This window comes from Phragmites australis, chromosome 14 (genome assembly GCF_958298935.1).
Source record: "Phragmites australis chromosome 14, lpPhrAust1.1, whole genome shotgun sequence".
Lineage (NCBI taxonomy): Eukaryota > Viridiplantae > Streptophyta > Magnoliopsida > Poales > Poaceae > Phragmites > Phragmites australis.
Window position 1 is genome coordinate 18200298 of NC_084934.1, and position 23490 is coordinate 18223787.

General features: G+C 44.3%; 1 protein-coding gene across 2 annotated transcripts; it reads right to left on the reverse strand.

Moving 5' to 3' along the window:
- Positions 1 to 2102: 2102 nt before the first annotated feature.
- Positions 2103 to 9416, reverse strand: LOC133890704 (uncharacterized). Of its 2 annotated transcripts, none has more exons than XM_062331200.1 (14): positions 9142 to 9416; positions 8947 to 9029; positions 7955 to 8049; positions 6757 to 6908; positions 5954 to 6105; positions 5661 to 5779; positions 5397 to 5564; positions 5222 to 5292; positions 4895 to 4966; positions 4573 to 4710; positions 3028 to 3183; positions 2877 to 2929; positions 2619 to 2791; positions 2103 to 2534 (listed from the first exon to the last, which is right to left on the reverse strand). In XM_062331200.1, the coding sequence occupies exons 1-14, from the start codon at positions 9242 to 9244 to the stop codon at positions 2465 to 2467; spliced, it is 1605 nt and encodes a 534-aa protein (XP_062187184.1). In that variant the 5' UTR covers positions 9245 to 9416; the 3' UTR covers positions 2103 to 2464. The 2 variants fall into 2 exon arrangements, with proteins under 2 accessions (XP_062187184.1, XP_062187185.1); XM_062331201.1 differs by having other exon boundaries at positions 5222 to 5296; positions 5401 to 5564; positions 9142 to 9415.
- Between the last annotated feature and the right edge of the window lie 14074 nt (positions 9417 to 23490).

Here is a 23490-nt window from a genome sequence, read left to right on the forward strand (position 1 = left end):
TTTGCTTCCTCCGGACTCGTGACTACAGTCGTTGATGCTCCTACTATTGCTGCAGCTGCCTTGGTGTGACGAGTCATACCTTCAAGAAATAGAGTGGATCAGTTTAGAGATCAACTCCTCCCTGTGTAGATCCATTCCGAGCTCTACCACCACCTAAGGTGGAGATCGGCTCTGGAATTTTACGCAAGGACTTGCCAAGCAACCCTTTCCTGAATCAAAGCGAGCAGAGGAGGAAGGCGGGAGACAGAGGTCGGTGTGTGCTTTGCGCGCAAGGGGGTATTGAATCTGCGGATTCGCTATTGGGTCTTCGGATTGCTTTCCATGCGGTTTGGGTCGAACCTGATCTGATGTTGGGTCCATCTAGGCATCTAAGCTACGACTAGCCCATTAATTAGCCTAGCTCTTTCATTTTGGGATCATACCCTTCCTTCCGATATTCCATTTTCCCGGTCCTATTTGCTTTTCTTTAGAGGCTCTATCCGGTGAACATTCTCTGAATAACTACTCCTATGTGAGGAATACTTGCTCAAAATTTCTAAAAATTGCAACAACTTCTGAAACCTACTTCAATAATTTCATTCGACTTCTCAAACCTGTCATACAATGTATCAAGCCTAGTTCAACAAATTTTGAAAACTACACTACCATTTTTCAGTTAGAAATTTTGAAAAAAAAAAACACATAAATAATTAATAAAGGTTCACTAGTTAGCAATCTCTTCTTTTCCCCAGCAAAAGGGCGACGTTCTCAGTCCTTAAGGGTACATACGAAGGAGTGATGTCAACTGTCTTTAAGAGTCGCCAAGTAGGATTTCTAATGATGCGAAGAGGTCTTAATGATGAGAGAGAAGGTCGTCTCCTGAGCAAGTGACAGTCTATAACTCACAAAACGAAGCCAAATATCTCTTATATTGCATTTTTTATGGGCCAGTGCTAATAGAGTATGGACTGCACAAGTTGTCTTTAGTGTTGTCTTTAAATGACACGAGGGTATTACAGACTATCTATAACTTTGTACATGCACTAAGCAGGCCAAGAATTCTAGAGGTTACGAGAGCATGTTTACGTGGACATGGATCATGTGCCACATGGGGGTTAAGTCATTGGCGGAACATAAGGAGCCGATCGCTATTGGAATTTTCCATAAATCCTACCACTTGCTTCCTCTGGAGGATGGTGCCGCGAACCAACACCAAATCACGGCGAACCACACCAGATCAGATGGACAACACGGATAGAAATTAGAATTTGGGGTAGAAAGACGACCGGTGGAAGGAGAACAGCACATGGGTTTTACCAGTGCATTTTCCTGGTGCTTTTCTCAGTACGTTGGCCTGGTATTGGGCTCTATAACCTTACACCAACAACAGAACCATATGACAAGACGGACCCACCATTACTTGAATAACCTGTAACAGAACTTTGACAAGTTTCACAGACGTAAGAGCACAAGCATTAATCCAACTCCTCCAGCAGCTGATAGATAGTGAAAAATGCACAGCTCAAGAACTGAGAGCAACCCCAGCAAATGCTTTTACAATTATCCGAAGGACAGCCAAAAAACGATGATGAATCTCTAGGCTGAATAGATCATATGAATGACTGAAAGGGGAAAAAAGAAAAGATAAGTTACAGCAAACAAACGTCACAGCTGAACAAAATGGACGTAACTGACCAAGCTCGACTATCTTAAATCAGAAGAGTATCATTATCTGAAACTATCTGGAACTGGATCCCTTTGTACTTAAGCCCAAATGTTGCCCTCTCCTCTCCTCTCATCTACTCTCTTCACACCTACCTCCAGCGATCTCCTCATTTGCGCTGCTCCAGCAGCCTCCACAAACCATAGACAAGATAGATCACCAGTCGCCGCCGAATTATGATGCATGTTAGCTCAAGGTTTGAGTAATGGCAGATGGAGAAGTACCCTTTTTTTCCTTGTGCAAATGACCACTGACCAGGTGGCAGTGCCACCATCCTAATGCATCATGTTATCCGTCACATGACTATCACATGCAGCTGAATCCATGTCCACGCAAGTGGACACAACCAGCCTAGGCAAGTTTGGATATCTATTTGTCCACTAAACGAACACACTTCATGTCTTCGTGGACCAAAGTGTGAAAATTGACTCATAAGATCTAGATGGCACACCCACACAAGTTTATGAACCTACCATACATCACTCGTTGCGCAGTTATCTAGCGCTAGCACCTAGACTAGCAAATTACTGGATCCTCCTTTCAAAAAGGGGGAACTCTTTCCCAACACAAGGAAAACATGATACACAAAAAAAAAAAGATACAGATATGTTGGTTCTCTACCCCACTGATTAATTTTCCTCTTTTTTCTAGAAACCTAACTGCTGCTTACACACCATCAACTCACTCAACCACTATGCTACAGTTCTCTTCAGTGTACATGTATATAGGTGCCATGTGTCTTACGGGAGCAGGAGCACAAAATCATTGACGTTTGTCGTGGCCCTTCAACGTCTCCATGATCCGCATCAAGAACTGCTTTTCACCACGGTATCTGTTCAACAAACATGGCACGCCAGAATGATTATAACAAGTAAACCAGAGTGAGCATATATTTATGTAGTGATACGGTGATTACATCTCAAGTGACGAGACGCTCAGGCACATAACACCTATGGCCATGTGAATGGGAAGGGTCTGCTTGAACCTCATTCTGTTCAGAAACATCCTCTCAGAGAAAGCTGTGGTCAGGCCAGAAATGAGCAAAATGCCCCAGCCTGATGGCACGCAGCGCCAGAAGGAGAATGAGCCCTGTGAACAATGTTATCAGGTACTAACTTTTATTAAACAGACCATCGTAGAGAAAACCCAATGTGAAACATGAACAAAGCTTTACCTTGAAATAGTCTTTGATAAATACTGCAGAATATGTTATTCGTAGTAACATATCTTTACAGACAGTCAAGGCACAAATGGAGTTGTTCAGGGAATAACTCTTCCAAGAAAAATTAGAATGGTAGACCGTAGAGTGATTAATCAAAGGATACTGATAGAATTAGCAGCAATTAACCCAACAGCTCCAGCAGATTTAATCAGAACAACATTTAGAAGGATATAAATCACCGAGAAGAGAAGCAACATATCATTAGACTGCTTAAGCTGGTTTTCATTTGCAACAGCATGAAGAAAAGCTTCAGATGTGCCTGAAAGCACAAAATAATATAATCAGCATAGTTTCATCTGCTCTGGAACCAGATACTAACGTTTATGGTAATTTACGTTGAGATCACCCAATTCTCGACTATAAAAGTGCATAACATAGGCTAATTTACACATTTGTAACAGGGACCATGTGATCGAGTAATAGCTAAAGTATTGAATACAACACCAGTGACAGTGTATGCTTCTTGTTTGAGCAATAACATAATCCAAAAGGGTCAGAATCTTGTTAAGTCAATACATACTATTGTGAGAATTTCATGCAAGTGTAGAATTTTTTTAGCTTCACTGTTATGCCAGAATGAGTTGTTGGGAACAAGAAGCAGCTTCAAAAAGTTATCAGTCAAGTCATAAGTTAACCGAACTAAACTTACATGCTGCAAAATAACTAGAGCCCCACCTCGTAATAAGTCGAATACATTACTGGTTAATGGCTTGTTTGGTCCCTCAAGTTTTGCCAATAGTTCATTTGACCTCTAAAGTTCCAAAAGGGAAAGAAGTTCCGTCTGAGTTAGCATTTCGGGTTAAAAGTGACCCCTCAGCAGACGTCATGTCATGCCATGCGGTGTTACTCAGTCAGCAACTCAGCATCCAGCCAACTACCCATCAAACTGAAGAATGTTCAAAACAAGGTCCCTTTCACCTACTCTAGGCAAGGGTGGAATCCTTTTTCCCTCCCAATTATATCAAACTTTAGACAAAGATAACTAAGAGTCTAAGACTAAAACAAGGTCTTGGCATCAAAATAAGCTCGATCCTACTGTAGTAAGGCCACTACTGCACATAGTCAAGATTCAGAAGAAGTCAAGGAATGCTCAAAAGAAGCACTTCTAAGGTGGTTTAATTAAATTACAATCCCCCCTCAAACCTAGTATACTACTCCCTCCAGTCACAAATACTTGACGTTTTGGACAATGACAGTCTCTAATACATAGCTTTGACCAATATTTTCTACTGAAATATATTTATAAAACCCAATAAAGTTATGATATTATGGAACTACATTTCAAGACACATTTACACATAATTTTCACATTTCCAATCTATGTAATTTGAAAGATATTGATAGTAAAAGTTTCAAAAGTTTGACCCAAGCATGTCCAAAACGTCATTTGAACTGAAAACCTCTAATGATGAAGTAAAGGAGGGTGTCATTCTTCTCGTTGCATCTTCCATTGGAAGAGCAAGGAGGGCCTTATGGTGGCAGCTGCTGCCCCCAGGAACCAGCTAGACATAGTCCTCACCTAACACAGCATCGGAGCACTGTGCCAACGTAGTCATCGCCCATCAACAGCAGCAGTGGCTAATTAACTTTATTTAAATATCAAATATAACAATGACATAATAACTAAGAAGATGTAAGAAATACAAACCATTCATTGCTAAGCTAATGATATAAAAACAGTAGTAACGGAGAATAACTGAAGCTTCTCCATCACTGTGCTTTTCCCCATAGAGTAGTTTTAGAAGGGTGTATGAATAACTTGGACCAAATGAAATGACCACCAATCCTGCACAGTTAGGGGATAATCATGTTCAGTGATTGCGGAGTTCACAAAGGAAAACAAGGACAATGCAGTTGATAACAACTAAAACGTGTTTTTCATGAAGTATCCCATTGATTGCCTTACACAATACAAGGAGTGAGAGTAGATAAATGCTGGAATACAAACACAATAGCATTGACATGTGTACCTATTAGCATAATAAGCTTTAGAGCACCAATCAAAGAGCCTTCGAGACTGGATATACTTTGGGGGGTTTCTCCTGTGGATAAAGTTCCACTATTAGCTCATACGGGGAAATATAAATCAAAAGATATGCTAATAACACACTGTTCCAGTAAAGTTTTGTTAGAATCGAGGAGATGACTAGTTGGCAAAACTTTATAGAGTGCCTTCTTCGTATCAGAAGGCCATTCCAATACTGAGTGTGTAAAGTTCAATCAATCAGGCCAAACAGATGAGATAAAGAATTATAATGTAGCCATCATGAAAATTCAAATGAACAAGAAAGAACCACCTGATGCCAGTTGAGCAAAGGTAGCATAAGAACTCTCCTCAAACGGCAGGAAAACTATCCTGACAACGAGACTCCCTGCAGAACAATAAAAATAAAAGATGAATAACATATACTAGTTCAATGCACTGCAATCCTAACAGATAAAAGTACTGGAAACAGAAGATTTCTGGCATACTTGCCTAATTTATCTACAAGACCATAGGCAGCCTGGCTGTATGGAGTATCAAACCATACAAGAACAAATTTCTCGCCTTCTTGGAGGATCAACTTCCTAAAAGTCTGGCCTGTAAACAACATGCACATGTGCAATAACTGTTTATCGTAGTCCATCAGGTTTGATAACCTGACAATAGGTGTGTTTTGGCATCAATGAGTAAATTTAACTAAAATTGAGACAAATCAAACCTAATGATACAATGTAAAGACAGATAGAACTAACCTTAGTGGAAGGAAATCAAGCATTTTGGTGTCAGTAAATATAAGAAAATACGCCCAATATCCAACGAAAATGCAGGCCCCATAGACAACCTGAGACAAAGAAAATACAACCAGCTTCTCCTGCGAGAAAATTAATCACTATTTTAGCTCTGTACGTATTGATCAACAAATGCAATAAGAAAACAATCACTATTTGCTAAGATGAACTTAAGATAGTCATAGTTCATAACAGGAGTAAATTAGGCAAATGAATACAATACAAAGTCAATACAGTAAAAGGCTCATGTCTCTCACCACTTTAATATGTCCTTTAATGAGGATGAAAGTTGTTAAACAACGTAAGAGGGCAGCTGCTGGTTCAGTATACACCCTTATATTATAGTATTTCTTTTTCTGGGAAAGAATATACAAAGGTTCCGCCAGTAACTCCAGAATACAAGCAAACCCTGTCATTTTTTATCAAATAAATATATTACCTATTGACATAAGAAAGTGGACAGATGATAAAGAAAGAGACAATTGATTGTAGGTGTAACAGGCTAACTGTGTTACAATGTGCAACTCAATCTATTCCAAAGCCCAAATGGGCAGATATACAAGTGTGTGTACATATGTAAAGAAACCCATGTGCAATGGAGAAACTACAGACAGGGACATATACATCTAACAAACTGCACGTAAAATGAAAGGGCAAGGTTCGTGATTGATCATGTTTGAATTCTATTCCAATCCAACAAACGAAAAAGAAGAGAAATAACCAAGCTATACATTTGTTATTTTATCTAAGCATCTACTCGGGAATCAGGATGACAAAATTAATTGCATGAAACCTCATGTCCATTTTCTTAATCAAGAGCCAGGTGTCTAACATTTGCATGGAAGGTATAGTCTCAGGCTCTAAGCACCTCTAACAATTTAATATGCAGCTTATTATTTTGCCCTGATTGATCTAACTAATCAACTAACAGGTTCATTTACACATGAGAATTTATTCTCAAGGGAATATCAAGTGTCGACTATCAGGTTCAGAATAAATATAAAAACTGGAGAAGTACATGAGCCTGTAAGATAAATATAGTGTGCACAAGAAGATTTACCGATGATTAATGTAGCTTTTGCATAGGAATCAGATAACTTCAGTTTCTTTACCCTCAACACAAATAGGCTGCCAATAGAAGTAACTAAGATGCCAAATGGAATGACCATCCAAGCTACCTTTAGTATAGCTTCGTCAGTCAATGCATCACCACTGTAGCGTAGGTATTAAGTCATCGATTAAAATGTAGACTCCAAGGCAGCAAGGATTAGAAAGAACACTACAAGTCCAGAGTAAGTTTTTCCGAAATTCATGCAGTATAGAACCAAGAAACTTTTCAATAGGGCATAGAAACTACTGAGCATCATTTTGCCAATATGATGGAATGCCAAACTCGTGTTACAATTTGGAAACCAAGGAATTGTGTTAATCCACTGCAAGTTTCAAAAAATCATGTAACGTGTTAAACAAGGTTCGTCTTTGCTAACTATACAACAAGAAGATTTTACAAACAATGAAAAAACAAATACAGTGAGGAATGGGGCACATCACCACAAGAGTAACCCCACAGTAAGTTGAGGAAAATGGCCTATGAAAAGTACGATGTGAAGATTTAGTGCTCTTTTGGTTGGAGATGGAGGGATAAGGAAAGAAATAAGGTTTAGGCTACAGTATTTGCCCAGTTTTATAGACCGTCCTACTCTTATGTAAGTCAGTAAGAGTTATGAAAATTATAAAAAATGACTTTTAACACAATACTTTTTTGTTTCCTCCACTATCCTTTCCTCTCAAACATTTAAAAGAAAATAGTCTGTGACAACTGGAGGGCACATTTTCTCCGAGTGCCTTCTCTCGTCTCCTTATATTATTTTTTACCCCTAAAATATCCTACCAAACAAACAAAACATTTCTCTGAGCTACCTTTTTCATACTCTCTCTCCATACAAACTGAGGTAAAATGTTTCACGTAAAGAAAACAATGCATCTTATCAACTAACAATCAGATGGCCATAACCATTTGTCTATACTATATGGTGCTTTAGGACAAGAAAATGTGAAAGGAGCATTTGCAGCATCCATATTAAGCGGCCCATTGTGACAAGTGAAAATTCTTAAAGTCAATGCATGTATGTAATTGCTGTACTGTTGCTTAATCACAATAAATAGATGAACCTCACAGAGTCACAGTAGAACATAAAAGTATGGTCTATTGAGCCTAAACTGGTTCATGAATTCCACATATAAATTCATTTTAATACCTCTGGGAATCATTACGCAAGCATGCACGCCGAAACCCCTCCCGGCTTAAAAATAAGATGCTGTTGATTAATAGAGGAAGCTGCAATGTGTATGCCTGCCGGACAAATGACAAATAAATAAGTATTAGATGAGTTTAATTTTAATAAAAAGAAGCATCCTTAAATGTAGAAGTGCCGTTGGTTGAGACATCCATATGGTCAGGTTATTCTAGGTATTCATGTTTACTGAATCATTGTCATTCTCGGTTGCTACGGGACTACATGAAGAAAAGAACATGACAGTTTGCCTTAAACCACCCAAGAGACATGACAATTACATCACCTCCACAGAGACCCAAAAAAGAGAATTTTTTGTATGTCTATGCTAGCTCTTGCAATAAGTAGAGTGTCCATTCCAACACAATTGCCACTTGATTACTATGTTTCCAAACTGGGAAGGTCAATCTGGATCAAACAAAAGGACTCCACAATGCCAGCATAGTAAAGAGAAAATGCACCACAAAGACCGTTATACACAACTGAACCAAAGAAAATGCAAACAGTCAGGTATTTCTATTCTGGGCAAACTACCAAAATTATTCCAAACTGCAAGAAACGAGATAAAATATGATAGTTGCTGTCAATTGGAACAAACATGAAATCCAATGGCACACAAATCCCCCAAAACCAAGCACACACAATTAGACCATCACTTTCCACGGATCCCACGAATTTGCACAAATCTAGATAAAACCCAAACGTTTCCACTCCGGCACTCCCTAACCAAATCATCACCAAAATCCAAGAAACTACGCATGACGATACAATGATACCTAGCCACAAAAGGAGTCTAAAATTCAGACAGGATGTGCACTAATTCTAAGCTCCACACGAGAACTAGGACCCCAAGTTGAACCCTGAAGCACCGAAATCAACGCGCTTGCTCCCGCGTGTGGCAATAACCCAGTACACTGCAATGAAATGAAATAACAAAGTAGAAGGGAGATCCGCACCGCGCAGTCGAGGTCGTTGCGGAGCTGGCGCACGAACCAGATGTTGAACAGGAACGGGACGACCCTCGAGAGGAGCTGCGCCGCTGCAACACAGACGAAAACACAAACTGGGCATTAGACCCCCCCCCCCCCCCAAATCCCAGCACGCACCGACCGATCGATTCGAAGCGGAGAAGTCGGGGAGGGCGCGCTCACCGAAGTTGTACTTGAAGACGCCCATCACGGCGGCTCCGGCGGCCACCGCAGGGGGCGCCGCGGCGGCAGCCTTCCCGGCTCGAGCGAGGAGCGCTGCATCCATCTCACCGGCGAGCGTCGGCGGTTGCTGAGTGCAGTGCCCCGCCCGGCCCTCTGGCGGCGAGGAGGTCGGCGGGCGCGGCGACAGACTCCGGAGCAGGGGCGGCGATGGGAGGGAGGGGCGCGAGTAGTCGGAGTCACCTTGGCCTGCGATGCGGTCCGGTCCGGTCCGGTCCGCTCAATCCTGAGAGCCTTGGACCAGTCCAGGCCTCCAGGGGCATCCAAGTAAAATCGATAGCTCCATTAATGGTGTCCAATCAGGACAACGGCAAGTGAAATCCACATATTCACATCCATAAAATAACAAGACAATTACAGTTGGGTCCCATCAAACCAAACATTTTCAATCTAATTCGAGCCTGGCTACCACGTCCTCCTCTCGAGCTGACTAAATGCCATGTCAGCAAGTCTGCTCACCGACCCGTCTGAAAAACACACATGTTTAGACAACTTCGACTCACCTCTATTCGTGTCCTGCCCAAAAATATAATCGATCATACTATTACAAGTTTATCAACAATGCACGTCGCGTAATTCCATCAAAAGGTCATGTTGGCTTGGCCCCTTCTTAAAAAAAAAGGAAAAAAACATGGGAAAGAGTGACAACTGATTATTTTTTTTCTGAAGCCTAAAATCCAGCTAAATTAACAACTAATACAGTGGCAAACATAAATCGGTTTGTGTCGGTGTATTCAGAACCAGGGGTCCCTAAGTCCCGAGGCCAGGCCGGCCATCCACCACATGTCACCACCCTGCAAGGTAAGAAAAAGCTAAGTCCCGGGAGAAGGTGCTCGGGGCCGCCGCCTCTGGTTCCCGAGCACCCTAGTTCCCTGATGATCTGCAGGGCCCAAATACTAAGACCGAAGTGCTCGGGAGAGAGTGCTCGGGGCTGCACGTGGCAGCCCCCGAGGACTCGGTGCCCCGAAGGCCCCACCAAAGTGCTCGGGAGAGAGTGCTCGGGGCTGCATGTGGCAGCCCCCGAGGACTCGGTGCCCCGAAGGTCCCACCGAAGTGCTCGGGAGAAAGTGCTCGGGGCTGCACGTGGCAGCCCCCGAGGACTCGTGCCCCGAAGGTCCCACCGAAGTGCTCGGGAGAGAGTGCTCGGGGCTGCACGTGGCAGCCCCCGAGGACTCGTGCCCCGAAGGTCCCACCGAAGTGCTCGGGAGAGAGTGCTCGGAGCTGCATGTGGCAACCCCCGAGGACTCGGTGCCCCGAAGGTCCCACCGAAGTGCTCGGGAGAGAGTGCTCGGGGCTGCACGTGGCAGCCCCCGAGGACTCGGTTCCCCGAAGGTCTCACCCGAGTGCTCGGGAGAGAGTGCTCGGGGCTGCACGTGGCAGTCCCCGAGGACTCGGTTCCCCGAAGGTCTCACTCGAGTGCTCGGGAGAGAGTGCTCGGGGCTGCACGTAGTGGCCCCCAAGGACTCGGTTCCCCGAAGGTTCGCGCAAGGTCATTCAACGACCCGAAGGGTCCCGTCGTCAGGGTGTCATCCAGTCAAAGGCCCAATGCCGCATTTAATAGGCACGCGCGGTCTGACATCCTGACATTCTCAGCTGCCCACGCCCCAGTGTCAGACCCTGCCATGCACTGGCAGGGGGGCGTGGGTCCATTAAATGCACGGGTCCCGTCCCGTTTCATCCAGGTGCCTCGGGATAACGTTGCCAGAATCGAAGCGCTCGGCCTGCCACCCTGCCCTGGCAGAAGAACAAGACAGGGTGGGCACACCGGGCACCTCTGAGGCTGCCCGGTGGGCCCCTTTCATGGCGCCCCGAGGCTTCCGCAGCGGCTGGTGGTCGAATGCGCGCCGCATTTCTCCACCGCCCCTGTCACTTCGCCAAGATGAAATGATTACGCCTTTCTCCGTGGCACCTTGGCATTCGCGTCCCCTCTTTCCCATTCAGGATATGTTGAGGTCGGCGCGCCTATAAAAGGAAAGGATGGAGAACACTAAAAGGAGGAGAACGACAGCCCCGACCACAAGATGACCAAGAGACCAGACAACCAACAATCTCCGACGAACCAGGCCAAAGATAAATCGACGGACACTCGAACCAGCTCAAGTTAAGCTAGAACATAAGAGCCTCAAACTCTTTGTAAACAGTTCTCCCCTTAAAACCAGATACCTCCTTGAAGAATCCCCCTCAAGGATAAATATAGCACTCATACAGGAGTAGGGTGTTACGCCTCCGTGCGGCCCGAACCTGTCTAAAACCCGGCGTACCCACTTTTTCTTGCATTAGGGTGATCGTCTCCCACTAGCCATCGCATTTATTTCCGTTCCCGTTTATTTCCCAAACAAGCTTGTCCAGGATCATCCCCCGGCCGAATCTCTAAAAAGGGGTCTCTCGGGATCCCTGCGATAGGAGTTCACTCTTCGACAGTTTGTGTTGTCATAACAACAGGATGACTTAATCGTAGACACTGTACATATTCGTATCATCATACGCACGTACTGACATAGTATTTACTAAAAAAATAGATATACAAAGCTTGAAAATTAACAAAATCATCACAGACACTTTATTGTTGACGAATATGTCGCATACCATTGAAGAAAAAATTTATCTCGGTAAGACACGCAAGTAACAAATCTGAGGTTTATCATTAGTAGGTAGGGGGTGTTTGCAAAAAAAAAAAAAAGAAGACAGGATGACTTAATCATAGGATTTGGCTTCCAGGTTGCGGTAGTTCGAGTTCCTCAGTATATTGGTGTGGTGTAAGTTGTTACCTACTTTGCATAAAACTGACGAGGGATAATAACAGGAAGCACCAAAGAGTGTCTTCAATTACACCCCTCGGGAGGAAACTAATCGTACCTACAAAACATGTTCCTCTTGACCAAAACCCTGGGCTGCACCTGCACCAAGCCAAGTACCCTGCACAACAATTTGAATTTGGAAGCATGCAGTACAAATATGAAATCAATTTAGTCAGCACAGAAGGGAATTTGAGAAGGAGAGGAGACGTACATAGGTCCGTATGTACAGCCACAGGACGTGGACGCGAGGGCGGTGCTGCAGCTGCAAACATGCACTTTCCCGCCTGTTGTTTCCGAGCTGGCTCCTGGCTGTGCCCAAGTGTCCCTTCTGTCGTTAAGGTCAGGCTAACAAGGTGCCGTGAGGGGTGCTGAGAATGACAAGCTGAACTCATATATTGTTGACGCCATCACTGCCATCGAGTCTCAACTTCTTAAGCGCAGGGGCCACGATGTCGATTCGCTGAAGCCGCACAAAGGTCACCATCTCAACTTCTCTAGTACTACAATTGTAGGAGATATAGTTATCATTCAAGGACATAGCTAAGGCTCGTAGTTACAATAAAAACATAAATATTTTATACGTGATCACATCAAGCAGAAATTTAAGATAGATAGATATAGATGTATTATAAGAGTGTCAAGAAATATATTGGGACCTATACTATAGTTTGATTTCAGATATGATTAAAAAAGAGGCGATTATCTGTTAATTTCTCTCTTAATTTCTTCATTTATTTTTATTAGTAAAACCGATCACATATTCATAGCTGGTAACAAGATGAAAAGGTTGGACGACGAGAGTAAATGATAAAAGTGGATAAATTATTCAAATTTTATGAGTTTTTATTAGAGTGGAGGTGACTAGGGGCAGATGTGGCGCGAGAATCAACTCGTGTTTTATAGAGATATATAGCTAAGTGCACGTTCGTTGCAACAAAAATATAAATATTGGATACTGTAACGTTAATCGCAAACTCAAGGTATGAAGATATGGATATGTCATAGAAGTGCTGTCGAATAAATATATCGGGAGCGATGCTCTAGTTTAATTTCAGATGAAATTAAAAAATGAGTAAGAGATTATCTGCTAGTTTTCCTTCTAATTTATTTATTTATTTTTATTAGTAAAACAAGTTCTATATCTACAGGCGGTAACGAGCCTAGGAGAGTAAAGAATGAGGATGAATAGTAAAAATAGATAAATTATTTAAATTTTATGGTTTTTATTAAATATGAATAGAGTATGACGAAGAGATGATATAGAAACTAACTCGTGTTTTATACAGTAAACTTTCCAGATACCAACTGGAAGATGATCTCGCTCACTGATGTCGTAATGAAGGCCTTTCACAGCAGTGTACTCATGCTTAGCAAGGCCGAGCATTTCAGATCTGCTCAAATCCATGAGCCGGATTACACACCTTTGATCAAAGACAATGAGGTTGATGATACAACTTAAGGTGTGTTTAGTTGGTGGAATGAGGTTGGATACAAGATGGATATCCATATTTTGTTTAGACATTTGGTTGAAGGGCAGGTGATGGGATCATCTGACTTTTAAAAATATTCCTTAAATATGTTTGGATGGAGTGATTCATTCATTTTGATCTGATGAGGTAATTCATCTTAGCTAATCATGATCGTTAATAAAATAATTAGTGATAATTAATATATTATATTATTAATTAGTATTTACTACTATAAGATTATGGTTGTTAAATATTAGTGTGTTTATTAGGTACTATTGATGTGTAGATTAGAATATAATTAGTATATTTTATTATTAATTAGTTATTACTACGATAATATTAGCATTGATAAGTGTTAGTGTGCGTTGATTAGCACATGATTAACTATTATTATTTAAAATTAAAGGATATAATTTAGTTAATTACTCTCATCTTATCACTCTCGTTTCTCAATCAAACACAAAATTGACTCATACTATTTATCCAACCAAACAAGACAATTTAAATAGATATTTTAAAAAATAGAGGGAGTCATATTCCATCTATTCTTATATTCCCACCAAACGTACCCTAGTGGATGATGAAGACAACTAGGAGCGTCATCCTGAGCAGGAGCAATTCTATGCAGGTTGATTCGACGTCCCTGGTGCTGCTGTCAACTGAGGGAACAGGTGGGCGGACCGCGGACGGTGTCTCCATGCTACATCTCGGTGATTCCCTTCAACCCACGACGATCGCCCATGCTGTCGGCATCCTGGCCGGCATGCACCAGCCCGTCGGCTATGCAGGCGCCGACGACTGATTCCTCTCAGGCCAGTGCGGTCCCTTGCCAAACGCACCAGCCCTTTCCGCTGGGACCGCTCAGGTCGTGCTCGATGAGCAGGCCTGGCCGGCGTTGTTCCGGTGCCCGGCCTTCTTAGTCGCGGGAAGCGCCGCCTCGAACTCCTGCTGGGCCGGTGTCTCTACAGGTGGCCACTAACAACTGCTTGCAGGCAATCAGCATGTCGCGCTCAGCCGACGTTGGCCTTCGCATCTCCGATGGAGGACAATTCCACGATGGCGGACGGGGACTCGATGGAACTAGCGATGCGGTGTGTGGCAACAAGTAATATGGATACTACGACTGCTAGCACAAAGGCGAGTGCCTACAAAAAGTTTACGCATTCGTCGACTCCATCACACGCGGCTGTACCAGGTGCACCTCCAAAACTACCCCACCCTTTTGTACCGAATTCAAATTTTGCTTCCATTTTTAGACCCTTAGGAATCTCTTTGGGGCAAAACGAACTAGAAATAGATCTTTCTTCTGAGGCGCTTGAACAAATGATAGTTGACACATCGAAGGCTCAACCAAATAAATCCAAGGGTCATGAACAGGATGAAAAAGAAACTAATACCATAGTCGCAATAGACAAGATCCAAGATGGCCAACTAACTGACGTAAGTGATGACGACCGGATGCCGATTGGGACAACTCAATTCTATCTCACTTAGTGCAGGACACCTCTTAGGTTGACATGGACGAGGCGGAGCCTAGAAACATTGTATGTAACCTTAAGGCTACCTCTCAAAAGTCCAAATCACTCTCCTCAAAGAAAAAAGGCCGAGTTCCAAAGAGGTAAAGAAAAATAAAAAATCTAACAGTGTAAAATGAAAGGTGTGTTTTGGAATAGCGGAGGTTTTAGGGACTTGGCTAAAATCAGATTTGTTGCCGATTGTGTTTGCGAACACTGCCTGTATTTTATGGCCTCTTTAGTGGTCAGGACCTTAAGTGGCACTGTCTACTACCTCAGGGCAGGTCTGAGGGTACCCTTCTTGGAATTAATTTGGCTACTTTTGATGTCCAACATATTTCTGATGGGAAATTCTCAGTCAAATTCAATCTTTGAAATAAAGTTAACTCATTTCAATGGAGCATAATAACAGTGTACGGACGTACTCAAGCTGAACTCAAATCTAGTTTCTTGGAGAAACTCATCAATAATTGTCGAGATAATCCACATCCTATGTTAATTGGTGAGGATTTCAATATCCTAAGGCATCGATAGGAGAAGAATTATGATAGGTTCCAAACCAGGTGGTCTTTTCTGTTTCATTGCTAGCTTAGACCTACGGGAAATCGATTTATCATACTCCCAATATACCTAGGTAAACAATCTTCCAACCCTCACGTTTGAGAAGCTTGATTGAGTGCTGATGACCATAGAGTGGGAAGCGAAATACCCAATAGTCACTTCTTGTGCTCTCGTGCAAATGAGGGTATCGGATCATACTCTCATCCTCCTCGATATCGATGACTCGGTAATAAGGGTAGGCTCCAAACTATTCAAGTTCGAACTAGGGTGGCTAAATCGTGAGGGACTTGCTAAATGAGTCTCAGAGGTGTGGAACCAACCGTCTGTTGGTCTTAACCCCATGCAGAGATGGACGACAAAAATTAGTTTGCTGAGATGTCATCTCGAAGGTTGGACAACAAACACTATAGGAATGTAAAAAAAGAACCCTTAGAGATCATAGATAACCTCGATAGAACATCTGAGTCACGGGTTTGTCATATCTTTAGATAAACCTAAAAAATCAGGCAAATGAAGAGCTAGTAAACTCCTCCATGAAGATGAAATAAAATGGTATCAAAGAGCTAAAGTAAACTATGTCTTCTATGTGATAAAAAATATGAGATATTCATCTGATTGTAAATGGCAAACATAAAAAAAATCGTATTTTCTATTTAGAACAAGGGAAAAGTACAATCCAAGGAGAGTCGCAAATCACGGAATATATTGCAAACTTCTACAAAGGTCTTTTCGGTCCACCTAGGCTCAATCACTTCTTGTTGAATGCATCACAACGAGAGGACATTCCTCAGGTTACAGATTTCAAAATTACATCTTAACGGCTCCTTTCACTGAAAAAGAAGTGTGGGATACGATGTTTCAAATGGAACATAATAAAGCTCCCAAGCCAGATGGATTCCCGACAAAATTTTACCAGGCTTTCTAGAACATTATAAAAGATGATTTGATGATGCTATTCCATGAGTTACATTATGGAACATTGCCACTCCATATTCTCAACCTTGTTGTTAGTATACTTGTCGGCGAAATGGGATCGGGGGGTCCCCGAGTCCCGGGGCTAGGACAACGTAGGTGACACATGGCGTCTTTCCTCAGGGCCCACCTCCCCGAGGGCCTGAGGGAAGCCAGGTCCGGGGGGGTGGTCGGGGCCAAGGACAGTTGGCCCCTGAGTACCCCGAGGACCCGAGAAGAAGCTAAGACCGGGAGGGGGTGCTCGGGGCCAAGAGCAGTTGGTCCCCAAGTATCCAGAGTTCCCCGAGGACCGAAGAAAAGCCAGATCCGGGAGGGGGTGCTCGGGGCCAAGAACAGTTGGTCCCCGAGTACCCAGAGTTCCCTGAGGATTTGAGAAGCCCCTTGTCGGTGGACCCTGCAAGGGCTCCACGATAAGGTGTCGATCGGTGGGAGGCCGGATGCTACATTTAAGGGGGAACGTGGCCGGTCACATCCAACCACTCCCCCCACGCCTGTCATACTGAGTACGTCAGTCCCTGCCACCGCCTAGCAGGAAGGCGTGGGAACATTTAATGCGGTGGGTCCCATCGTATGTCCCTTCGCGGGGCCTATGGAGCCAGACGGCTTAAAGACATCTTCGATGGGCTTGAGGCTTATCGCCTATCGCCCTGTGCCTTAGACCGTGTCAGATCTACCCTGACTAGACGAGCATGAGAGGGTACTCAGAGGCTAGCCGGTGGGCCCCCCTCCTGCACCTGCTAAAGTTGGGACGTGAAGACCGACGGGACCGTCCGAGGGGCGCATTGTCAACCCTCTGTAACTTCAACTGTAGACCCATGATGGTTGTTTTCCATTTATTGTTTACGGAAACTTGTGCCCCCGTTCAGGGCACACCCAGGAAAGCCTCCCCCCGGTAGATAAAAGGGGGGAGCACTTCGTAGAAGAAGAGGGGTGAAAAAAGCCCGGGGGAGATCGACGAGAGGAGGACGAGAGATAGATTCAGAAGGGTTCAACAGAGCCCAAAGCTTGTAACACATAGAGCTAGAGATCCAAAGAAAGACAGCTAAGAGCATTAATAACACACCAGACACACATGAATAGGGTATTACGCCTCCGTACGGCCCGAACCTGTCTAAATCCCTTGTTCATTTACTCCTACTAGCCGACGATCATTCATCCCGCCTAGATCCCATACATTCGCATTAACCCCATGTACGAGGTAGATCCAGAATCAGCCCCCCGGTCGAATCTCAAAGGGGGTCCCTCAGGATCCCCGCTTGCGGTGTTCATCCATTGACAGCTGGCGCGCTAGGTAGGGGGGTTGCATCCCTGAATCCACCTCATTTTTTCAAGAAGAAATGGCGGGTGGACATCATCTTCAGCACCCTGCTTCGGACTCAAACGAAGAAATGGAGAATGGGGCCCAGGGGTCCACAGCTCCGGCCTCATCCTCAACGGCGTCAACATTCGACTCATGTGGCGCCTACTCACATTGGGAACCACATCGCTGGGCCCAGTAGGGCAGCGACCACCGCGGGCGGGTCGCCGAACCCGCAGCAAGCAGCAATCGTCCCTGCCGCAATATCGGCATCCGGACGACGCCGAGCGCCGATACGGCACAAACTCAACTTTGGTGGCGCTAGCTCTGGGAGTGCCTTGCTTGCGGCGCAGGCACTCCTTAGGCGCCCGCCTGTCCAGGCAGCGGGAGGGCGCCAGAGGGTTGTTGGCCGATACCAACCCTGTAAGTTATCACTCACTATTTAAATTCATCACATCAATATGAATCATTACTATACGCCTATATCACTCTTGTTCCGAGTTTTTCTCTGGAACCCATATGTTAATCTGCTTGATGAGATGCTCGACTCGTGTGAGAAAAACACGCTCTCTCTCATTTTCCCGCTGATAAAAATGGATACCGATCGGTATGCACCGCAGGCAGCGATTGCTGACCTAAGTATGTTGTGGTAGGCTGTGGTGCCCGACGGGCATGGCAATACCCCGAGCACTACCAAGCCTCTGGGGTTCTCAGGTAATCCTACCGTTCGAACATGAGTGGTCGGGACCGCCTAGACCGAGGGGCGGGTTGTCGGTGCTCGGCCTGGTTAGTCCTACCCCGGGCAACCGAACCATGGGACCTCTTGGTCGTATCTCTGTCTGTACACTTCGCCGGTCCGGTCATTCGAGAGGTCGCGGGTCAAAACAAGAGTAAGCTACAATGAGTACCGCACCGACAGAGCGCACCAAGCAAAGAAACCTTGCCTATTTGAGCTTGTAGGGAAATGCCGAGCCTCTGGGTCCTCGGGTAATCCTACCGCTCAGACATGAGTGGTCGGGACCGCCTAGCCCCCGGGAAGTGCTCGGACGCTAAAAGGACGACCTGGGGGCTAAAGCGCTCTACGCAACGGAGTCCATGTTCCCGGCGCCCCGAGCACCGGGGCATCCACCCTTTCCTGGCCTGGTCGGTCGGAAGGCTAACACCGACTTGGTAAGTCACTAGAGTCATGTGAATTTCCATTCATACATTCGTAATGTACTATTATTCCCGAGTTAATCTCGGAACCCCCGTATGCTAATCTGTTCGGCGAGGCAATCTCCTCACACACAAAACCCCGCCATTGTGTTCGCTTTTCCGAAACGACAAAGACAAACGGTAGTTGGTGTACTGCACAGGCGGCGATTGCTGACCTAGGTCCTTTATGGTGAGTTGTGGTGCCCGACCAGCATGGCAGTACCCTGAGCACTACCGGGCCTCTGGGGTTCTTGGGTAATCCTACCGCTCGAACATGAGTGGTCGGGACCGCCTAGACCCCAGGGGCGAGCGGTCGGTGCTCAGCCTGGTCAGTCCTATCCCGGACACCATCGAACCGTGGGGACTCTTGGTTGTATTTCTGCCTGCGCGCGTCTCCGGTCTATTTGTTTGAGAGGTCGCAGGGCGAAAAGCGTTCATGAGTCGTGGCGTGTACAGTGCCAGGTAGACTCGTTTCTCGAGCAAAGAAGTTTGTGTCTGTCTGTGTTTATTTGACTCAGCAGCAGCGTACCTGCAAGCGCCCGGGGGCTGCACACCCCGAGCACAGGATTCTACGTGTGGGCTCGGGGGCTGTGGCAAGGCCTCAGGCGGGGCCGCAGCCGGGGCCCGCCAGATACAACGACCAGCGTACTTTGTCGGTGAAGTCCTCCGAGATACCAAGACAAGATACCCTCAAAAAATTCCGTCATTTCGGTGGTCACGCGCCGTCGCCGCTATCACTGTGTAGGCCCAGTTCCCGCACAAAAGGTTCTGCCACTTCGGTGGCGATGTCGCGGACGGCTGCCCGAGCGACGACTTACTCCACTTCCAAGGAGCGCCACGCCGGCCGAAAGACGTCCTGCATCACCATCTTCCTTAAAAGTCGGAAGGGCACGCGACTTTTTGGCTCTTCCTTGGATTACACTAAGAGCCTGGACCTAAAAATTACACTACTGAACTCATTGGGAGAGACAAAAGAGAAGGGCGAATCAGAGGCTTAGTGCCACATCTTGTTGAGCATGGTTTACCCAGTCTACAATATTCCGATGACACCATACTCTTCATGGACCATGATCTACAAAAAGGGCCATGAATATGAAGGCTTTGCTCTGTGCTTTCAAGCAGCTCTCTAGCCTGAAGATCAACTTCCACAAAAGGAACTATTTTGTTTTGGCTCAACCCAGGACAATGTTTCACAGTATGCCAAACTTTTTGGGTGTGCTATGGGTGAGATCCCCATGTGCTATCTGGGAATTTTGGTACACTACTGAACTCAAGAATTCAGATTGGAAGGGCTGAAGGATCGATTCGAAAAGAGAATGAACAGCTGGATGAGCAAGCATCTATCCACCGATGGTTGGCTTGTTCTTCTCAATTATGTCCTTAGTAGCCTTCCCACTTATATGATCTCTTTTTTCTTTATTCCATGAGTGGTACTAAAGAGACTTGACTACTTCCGATCGAGATTCTACTGGCAAAACGATAGTTAAAAGAAAAGGTACCAACTAGTGAAGTGGAACGTCATGTGCCAACCCAAGGACCAAGGTGACTTAGGGATACGAAATCTTGACACGCAAAATTCGAGCATTCTTTGCAAATGGCTATTTAAACTGGAAACTAAAGAGGGGACCTGACAAGAATTATTGTGTAACAAATACCTCGGTTCTGAACCTTTATCGTAGGTTGTCTGGAAACCAGATGACTCCAAATTTTGGGCCGACCTGATCAAGGTAAAACAAAAAAATTGCTTTGGTACCTACATCATCAGATATGGCTCCCAAATTAGGTTTTTGGAAGACCAATGGCTAGGAAATGCATCACTGAAAGACCAATACCCTTGCTTATATAATATCATGTGAAATAAGTAGGACACAATTGCCAAAGTGTTACTGTCAAATCAACCAGATATTTCTTTTCAGATGAGCCTAATTGGACAAAAATTGATAGTGTGAAATGAGTTGCTCCAACACCTTATCAATATTGACTTATTACAAGTGCGAGATGAGTTTCGATGAAATCTAACCAATCTTGAAAACTATGTGTGAATTCCTTATATCACTCTTTAATACATAACAACACTCCAATTATGAATAGACAACTGTGAAAAAATGAAGGTACCCCTAAAAATCAAGATTTTTCTTTGGTATTTATGTAAAGGAGTACTTTTAACCAAATATAGTTTATCCAAAATACATTGGCAAGGTAGTCAAAAATGTTGCTTTTATCACAAAGATGAGATGATTAAGCACCTCTTTTTTCTCATTTTGTCTGATCTACATGTTTCATAGTCCAGGTGGCTTCAAATATTTACCTACCATGTAGTGCACCAAATATGTTTGGTAATTGACTCTGGGGTCTAAAGTAAACAATGGAAAGCCAATATAATGGTGGTGGTAGCTACCTTTTGTTGGTCACTATACTCTTAGCTTTTTCCCTTTTTGTTGCACCTTGTTGTCAGTCGTTGTTTTTTTGTTTTTTCTTTTGCTGTGTGCATCTTAGTCATGCAGAGACCGGGAGTGTACTCTTATATGGATGTATTTCCTTGATGTGATGATATGACAATAAGTGTTGCTTTTGTCACAAATATGAGACGATTAAGCACTTCTTTTTTAATGTTGTTTTGCCCGATCTGCATGGTTCATAGTCTAGGTGGCTTCGAATATTTACCCACCGCATAGCATACCAAATATGTTTGGTAATTGGTTATGGGGTCTAAGTAAATAATGGAAGGACAATATAATGATGGCGGCAATTGTCTTTGTTGGTCAATATGACTACGCAGAAATGATATTATCTTTAACAACAAAAAAATCCTTCTCCTTTGCAGATTATCTATATGTGTACGTGTTGACTCCATACATGGTCTGTACTACAACGATAGGAGAATTGAGCCCAGTGGCAATAGCATGCGCACATTTGGAGCGGATGGTTTCAAGATATTCATAATTGGCGCAGTTGGTTCAGCTCTGTTAGTTACTGTTCGTGTAAGTGCTATGTCGACGACGAGCAAGTCAGACATCTGCCCGATTCTACAGGCAATGCACAATTCTTTAGCTGACTAAAAGATGGGCCATAACCACATGACTCTATTAGAATCTATGATTAGTTAGGCTTAGATTTTGGTGATTAGTTAGCAGCGTTGCTTGCTCATGTATCTATATAAAGATGTTCATCATCAATTAGTGTGTGTTGAATTTAGAAGTTCGAAGAGCTTGCAGTTCTTTACATGGTATCCAGAGCCAAGATCCACTCATAATGTCTAGAACCAATGGAAACCAAACACTCATGACATCTCCCTCTTCCTCCTCAAATCAAATTGGCATATTGTCTAATCCAGCGTTCAATCACATGATCAATGTGAAATTATCCCAGAACAACTATCTTCTATGGATGGTACAGCTTCTCCCCTACCTTAGAAGCTAGCACCTCATCGGATATGTCAACAGCATAATTGATCATCCCAAAGCCATCATCATGCAGACTGGCGATGAGGGTGTGCCTTGGATCACTATCAACCTAGAGTACCAGTAGGATTAGTTGGTCCTCAACGCCATCTTGTCCTCCCTCTCTAAAGAGGTGCTCGCCAGCATCGTCGACTGCTCAACCTCGCGTGACGTTTGGACCACCATCGAGAAGATGCATGCCTCTAGTTCACGGGCGCGTATGATGCAAATCCACATGACATTGGCCACAATTCAGAAGAATGACATGTGCATCACCGAGTATTTTAGAAAGGTTAAGAATCTTGCTGACACTCTTGTAGTTATTGGCAAGCCATTAGAGGATGAAGAATTGATCGCGTATATGCTATGCGGTCTTGGATCCGAGTTTGATCCACTGGTGACGAGCATCACCACGCACACTAATGCAGTCAACATCAACGATGTCTACGCCCACATATTGAGCTATGAGCTCAGGCTTTACACAACACAACCATTTAGGTATCCACTACTAATGCTGTTAACAGGAGCCGTGGAAGGGGCTATGGCCGAGGACACAGTGGCGATCAATATCAGGGAGGTTGTGGTGGTCACACTGGTTCCAACTCCCAATCTGGTAATTCTGGTGCTCATGATGTCTGGTAATTCTGGTGCTCATGATGTGATCTATCAGGTTTGCAATAAGGGTAAACACGATGCACTCTGCTGTTGGCACCTGTTCGATCACAGTTACCAGAACGATGACAATAACAAGATTTCTACTGTTTTCACCAATAACAGTTATGCAATTGACAATAACTAATATGTTGACAGTGGAGTAACAGACCACCTCACGCATGATTTGAAGCGAATGATGACAAAAGAGCGCTACCATGGAGGTAAGGCTGTAAAAAAAGCTCGAAGCTCATGAGCTACTCGAGTTTGACTCATTATAGGCTCGATTCGAGCTCGTCTTGATCTCAAAATGAGCAAAATTCAAGCCTAAGCCAAGGCTCGTGAGCTCAAACTCGATAAGTCTCGAGTTAATGTGTATTGTGGTTCTTATTTGGG

Excerpts from the sequence above, each read along its gene's own strand:
- LOC133890704 (XM_062331200.1), bottom strand. The coding sequence starts at position 9,244 with ATGGATGCAGCGCTCCTCGCTCGAGCCGGGAAGGCTGCCGCCGCGGCG. Across the intron at positions 2,792-2,876 it reads TTATCAAAGACTATTTCAAG|GGCTCATTCTCCTTCTGGCG; the intron begins GTAAAGCTTTGT and ends CATTGTTCACAG. Across the intron at positions 2,535-2,618 it reads AGCGTCTCGTCACTTGAGAT|ATACCGTGGTGAAAAGCAGT; the intron begins GTAATCACCGTA and ends TTTGTTGAACAG.